At 51.5% G+C, this 6,400-nt stretch overlaps 1 protein-coding gene across 1 annotated transcript in view; it reads right to left on the bottom strand.

Annotated features, from left to right (window-relative positions):
* Positions 1-6,153, bottom strand: part of SCRN2 (secernin 2) — a 116,863-nt gene extending 110,710 nt beyond the window's left edge. Inside the window, exon 1 of the mRNA XM_081160959.1 lies at positions 6,148-6,153. Within this exon, the coding sequence (XP_081017085.1) occupies positions 6,148-6,151 (4 nt within the window). The 5' untranslated portion in view covers positions 6,152-6,153. The remainder of the gene's footprint in view (positions 1-6,147) is intronic.
* Positions 6,154-6,400: the final 247 nt, after the last annotated feature.

Genomic DNA, 6,400 nt, shown 5'->3' with positions numbered 1-6,400 from the left:
TGAGCATTAAATGACTTAATATATGAAGAGCCCTCAGAACAGTGCTGGGCACAGAGTCAGTACTCGCCGGGAAAGCGTGAGCTCTTTTTCTTGGTTTGTGAAGTAATGACGCTTCATCCTTGTCTGACAGGCCTTCTTGGAAGGGAGGGGCGAGAGCTTCCTCATGGAGCTTGAAGACCAAGTTCTGAGCTGTCAGGTTTTTAGGAACGAAAAAAGAAAAGTTCAGGGAGAGAGGGAGGAGGTGGGCCAAGATTATACCCTCAGCATCCTTAGCGTGATGTGAATGTATTGCCAAGAGCACACCCCACTTCTTTGGTTAACTTTTATGCCCCTTTTTCCAGAGGAGATTTAAGGCTCTCACTACTTAGCTAAGATCTGTCCCCTTGCTTCAGATAAGGGAGCAGAGTCACCTTTCCATAATCCTCTCACCCTGCTACATCCAGTCACTGCCCAAGCCCCACACCATCTCCCCTCAAAGGAAGCCTTTGCCTGCACAGCTCCTCTCAAAGTGTGGCTCTCTTTACAGTCAACAGAAGTAGGATCCCGCGGCACTGCAGCCTGCGATACTGACCATGAACGTGGGCTGAGCGGAGTGCTAATGACTGTTTATCCGGCTTCTGGCTGCCCACTAAGGGAGATGTCGGGTCCTACACATATAGAACTAGTTTCCCATTGCCAGTGTGGGGCTGGGAATTAGCAGAATGATTCAGACCCAAAGTCTCACTCATCTAAAGAATTACCTGCTCCAGAGAACTGGCCCGGAGCTGAGGACCAAAGAAAAGCATATCCCAGGCCCGCAAGTGCAGGGGCTGATCCTGCTCTTGATCACGTGCCTCCCCCAGCCCCTCTCTTCCTTTCTTTCATTAATTCTCAAGATTTTGCTCACAGTGTCTCCTCTAGAAACACAGGTCCTGGGGCTCTTCTCTGCCTTTTAATCCACACCTGCCAGTCCTGTTACTAATTTGTATTTCATCTTTTAGTTGTCACTTGTTATTCTCCTCCTCTCCTTCCCATTCCTGTAGACGCATACAAAAATCTAATAATAATAATAGGTTAGGAAGGTGACAGGCAAAGCAAAGTGGTGGTGATCAGCATGTTCTCTAGATCTGGGAAGCCTGACTCAAATCCTGGCTCTGTTCTTGCTGTCTGTGTGACCTTGGGCGAGTCCCTGGCCCTCTCTGTGCCTCCTTTCCTTCACATATAAAATGAGGACAAAGGTACTACCTACCCAGGGCCAGGTAGCTGTGGTGGGCACATATGTACCTAGACAGTGCCTGGCACAGAAAGGCTCAAATGTCAGCTGTTGTAAGAGGCTGGTAGATTGGAAATACCTGGGACTGAGGTTAGGAACTTGTGTTTAGGTCCTGGTTCTATATGTCCCAGATATTCCAACATGTCCCACCAAACCCATTATCATCTCTATCCCCCCCTTCATCACTCTCTGCCATTTCCTATCTCTGTCCCATCAACAGGCCCCCAGTCTCCTCTAGCTCTCCTCTAACCCACCTTTTCTATGTGCTATGGCTTTGTCACCCTAATCATTCTGCTGCTTAGAAACTCTGATGACCCCTTATTCCCAATGTAGCAGGCCTGCTCTTGATAATTGGGGCTCTACCTGCCTTTCCAGCCTGGGTATCCATCCGAGACCCCAAGCCCTCATGGTCCCCAAAGCCCCTGCTCTCTTCTTGGCCCCTCCTGGCCTTCCTGATCCAAATACATCTCTGTGGACATTTCCAGTCCCCCTGCAGAATTGTCCCCTCCCTCCTCAGCAGCAGCCCTGAGGAAGCCACATTAGATGCTCTTCCAGGAGCGCCTGTAACTGCATCTCAAAACCTTCCCGGCGCCTGTCCCCAAACTGAGCTGCTTAAGGGCAGGGACTGGGTCTTGCTCATTTTCATGTCCCCTTTGGAATCTCAAACTTCTCTGAACTTCAGTTGGCCTAATGATCTCTAAAGTGACTTTGGCCTCTAAAATACTATGATCATATGGCTCACAAATTATAAAAAGGAATAGCCCCACGAAACATGAGATGTTTAGGAAGAAAATTAGGTTTAAGTAGGCTTTTCAATTGGACTGATGGTCAGATTAAAGTCCTTCCTCCCAGCCATCCAGTGAGAGTGCTGCCCTGAAGACCTCACCTCTCCTCTCCTCTTTCCCTATTTATTAAGGGCTAGAGGAGAGGAGAGGGTCCGGGAGGGGAGGGGAGGGTCCGGGAGGGGAGGGGAGGGGAGGGGAGGGGAGGGGAGGGCTGTCATCCCACCCTCCTGGAGATATCATTGCTTCATAGACCAGGTTTGCTATCTGAAGCTGGGGTCAGCCCCCACTTACTGAACATCACCCATATGTGGGCTCTGAAGGAGCTGTTCTGCACCCTGAGTAAATCAGGCCCCAGGAGACCCTTTTAGGCTGGCGTCCTGCCGGGCAGATCCCAGGGCCCAGCAGAAGGGTGTCAAGCCTGCTCCAGGCTGTGGAGCAGGGGTGCCAGCTGACCGCAAATCCGCCTTGTCCTCCAAATGCCCTTCCTCTCAGGTGATGTCAGGGCCTCTTTGAATACACTGGCCCTGTGTAAACTCTTACTTATCCTGCTTGCCACCCTCCTCTCATTCCCCAGGCTTCAAAGAAAACCAGTTTGAATATTTAAACTTCTCCTGTGTGTCTAATAAAAAGTTCTGCACTATTTAACGCCCCAGCTATCCATTACTGTCGGGAGCTGCCCTCTCCTTCCCAGCCTTCCCCTCCCTCCCTCTCGCCCAAACCACATGCAGCAAAGCCATTTGTCAAAGCTCCCTCCACAGGCTGCGCTTGGCTGTGTCTGAAAGGACAAGCCGCCCCGCAGGGGAAGGTGGGAATGAATAAAGGGGCTATGCAAATTGCTGCTTAATCTGCAGAGAAACACCCAGGCTTTAGGGAGACACTCATTACTTCTTTTAACTGTGATTAACGGGCAAATTAAACCCAAGCCCTTAACTCTCTCCTGGCAGAGGACTCGAACGCAGAGCCCTGGGCCGGTGAGGGTAGAGGCTGTTGTCTGCAGTGGAGAAGAGAAGTGTGAGTGCTGCTCTTTAACTGTTGTTGGTGGTGTAGGAGGGAAGGGAGCCCCGGATGGGGGGGCGCAGATCCAGCAGCACTCACCTTAACAAGTGGGGAAGGGAGGCCTTTGTGCTCCCTTTCTGGTTTCTTTCAGCCACTCAAGAAATAACAAGATCAGCCCCGCCGGTATGGCTCAGTGGACCGAGCATCATCCCATGCACCAAGAGGTCCCTGGTTGGATTCCAGGTCAGGGCACATGCCCAGGTTTTGGGTTCGTTCTCCAGTAGGGGGTGTGCAGGAGGCAGCTGATCAATGATGTTTCTCTCTCATCAATGTTTCTCTCTCTCCCTCCCTCTCCCTAAAATCAGTAAAAATGTATTTTTTAAAAAAAGAACAAGATCAGTGGCTCCTAGATTTGCTGCTCTCTTTTCACCCAGCAAAAAAAAAAAAAAAGGGAGAGAACCCCTCGGACCTCACCTGCCAGGACCTGCTAAAGGTGTGACCAAAGTGGCTTTAGCCACATACTGAGTTCATGGTCAAACCTGGGCCTGGGGCTGGAAAAGTGTGTAAAAGGAACTTGCAGATGTTCAACTCAAAAACCAACCTTGAGCCCAGGGTGGGGGCAAAAGACACAGAAGCAAGAGGTGAGGGGCGGAGTGTTTTCATGGGAGTAGAGACCCTGAGAATAGTCATGCTATAGGTTATAGGCATAGGCCATCGAACATACAAGTTAGAAATCCAAAGTATCTCTGTTTGTTTCTTACTCCATCTGTGTGTGTGTGTGTGTGTGTGTGTGTGTGTGTATAGATATCTGACCCAGCTCACTACAGAAAATTGACCACTTTACAATTGAGTGTAAAACTCAGTGGCATTAAGTACATTTCCACTTGTTGTACAACCATCCCCACCACCCATTCCATCTGTTTTAGTAGGTGATCCAGCCATCCTGTAAGACCTGTAATCACCTCTAACAAACAGCAACAGGTTAGGCAGAGCTCTGTAGGTAGCTGAGTTCTGTTTGAAATCTGGAAGATTGGAGAACGCCAGCCAGAGAGCCTGGAAAGGAGGCCTGATGCTCGGGAGGCAAGTGGGTGGGAATCCTTTAGGGACTCCCCGTTAAACGCAGGTCCCCTAAGCCTGAGTGATTAGGAGGTAAAAGATGACATACAATGGTGACAGACTGTCTGTCAACCTGACGGGGCCGAGGAGAGACACAAGCCCGTATTTTATTTTGTCATCGAGTCGATCAGTAGGTCTGTCATAGAAACCAGGCCTGACAGCTCGCTCAGCAACTCGGCTCTCTTTTCTTAACTCCCGCAGCCCAGCTCCACCATCTATTAAAACATCCTAGGCTGTCAGGGATATTAAAAGGCTCTGTCACTCCTTCTTAAAACAGTCATAAATACAATCTGGACATGAGCATTTGGGCAGGAGCCCCGGTGCTGAATGGGAAGAGAGAACAGCAGGTTCGCCTGCCTTTCCTGACAGCCGAGGCTTTGGCACCGTTCAAACAGGGAGCCGTGGACTAATCTCCTTTTTCTCTCTCCTGTGAAAGTCAGGGCCGTCTCCAACATCTGCTGAGGCCTGGCATTTTGAAACAACAGCTCTTGAGCATAGGAAGTGGCCTTTGTTAGCACGCCCACAAGCCTCAGCTTATCTCTGGTGCCTGGTGCACTTAAACCGCACCTATTCTGAATGTCTGCCTGTGCAGCCTGCTTCCGAGGCCTCCCCAGGCGGTACAGTAGGGGGGGGCAGGAAATAAAAGGTAACAGAGAGCACCCTAAGTTCTTCCTACACAATGGACTTTGCCTCCTGCCCCTCCCTGCCCCATGCAGCCTCATGACTGACCCACTTTGGTAAGAAGAGCCTTGTAGGGGGCCAGGAAGAGACCAGAGGCTTTCCAGGTGGGCCCCCCAGAATGCAGGCTGGAAAGTGTAATCTTGCCAGTTGGAGGACCCTCCCTCAGTCCTGACTCCTTGAGTCTATCCAAATTATGGAATCACAAATTTTTCCACCTGGGAACCTCTAGAGGGAGGTCCCTTACTTTCTACATCTCCGATAAGGACACAGGGCCTCTGGCTGCTTGCTAAGAGCTGGCCCCTCCTTTCAAGAGCATCTTATTTGGGATGGAGGACGTTTCTCCAGGCAGTAGCAGGGATACTGAGGTACAGAGTCAAAGACCAGCCACCAAACCCTGGCAAACTCTGACTCTGGGCTCCATCCCTGCCCACTGGGTTGGTCATTCACCAAATGCCTAGTTTGCTGAGATACACCGAAAGCCCTGCCGGTGACCTTCTGTGTGGACATCAGAGCAACACCCAGGACCCTGACATCTTGCCCTGTCTTCTCCTCTGCCCATGCGGTGTGGTTCCAATGGCTGGAATTGTTTCTTCCTAATACAATTGCCTCCTCAACAACTTTTTCCAAATATTTTGTGTCAAGAAGTGTGAGACTTTTATCATCTCTTTCTACAATATTTATTAAATGCCTACCTTAGTCTGTTGTGCAGTCCCAGAGGGCAGAACGAGGCCTGTGTATAAGAGGGAGACGGGTTTCTACGTAATACGAGGAAGCCCTTTCTGATAACCAAAGGTGCTCTCCAGGGCACAGGTGAGAAAGTCGCCGTCACCAAGGACCTTAGGCTGACACTGGCTCAATATCTGGCGGGGATACTGCGGAGGGTGGGAGATTGGGTTGGATGACTCTGAGAGCCCTTGGTGTGTCCAGAAGCTGGACAAGGCCCAGCAGCTGTCCACCAGCTGCCTTCCATGTGCCCATCTTGCAACTTAATCCCAGATGGTCAGACCCCTCACCCTCAAAGGTCAGCGGGCCAGCTGCAGGGTAGTGGGCAAACCTTTCTTGGCCCCGGTAGCCCCCAGGGAGTGTCTGTGACTCCACAGGCAGAATGTGGAGAGGAAGCGAGGAGAGAGAAATAAAGCTGAGAGATACCACCAGCCCCTCGGATTGAGGAAGGTGAAGTGCTCTCCCCTCTTGCCCTCTCCCCCCTTCCTCTTGCTGGCTTCCCACTACCACCCCCTTCTGCCATCTCCCCCTTTCTCACCTGCCTGCAATCTCCCTCCCTTTTTGCTCTCTTCAACGGCCCCCCTCCCCACCCTCCCATCCTCTCTCATCTCCATGGAGATAAAAGGGAGGTGGGGTGGGTTGTGCCCCGTATTTTCAGTCGCTCCATAATAGCCCCTTTCTCCAGAGACACAGGGTCAGCCTGTGGAACTAATCTCCCCCTGCCCATCGCTCACAAAGAGCCAGGGAAGCCCCTCCCTCAGCCGGGGTCGCCCCCGGTGACCCTGAGCCCGTTTCCGGGTGCGCTTCCAGCCCTCGGGGGCCTGCAGCTGGGCCTCTCTCGTGGGAT

The sequence above is a fragment of the Miniopterus schreibersii genome, assembly GCF_964146895.1.
Source record: "Miniopterus schreibersii genome assembly, chromosome: 16".
In the NCBI taxonomy this organism is placed as follows: Eukaryota; Metazoa; Chordata; class Mammalia; order Chiroptera; family Miniopteridae; genus Miniopterus; species Miniopterus schreibersii.
The sequence above is the reverse complement of the archived record's forward strand: the minus strand, read 5'-3'. Positions and strand labels throughout refer to the sequence as shown.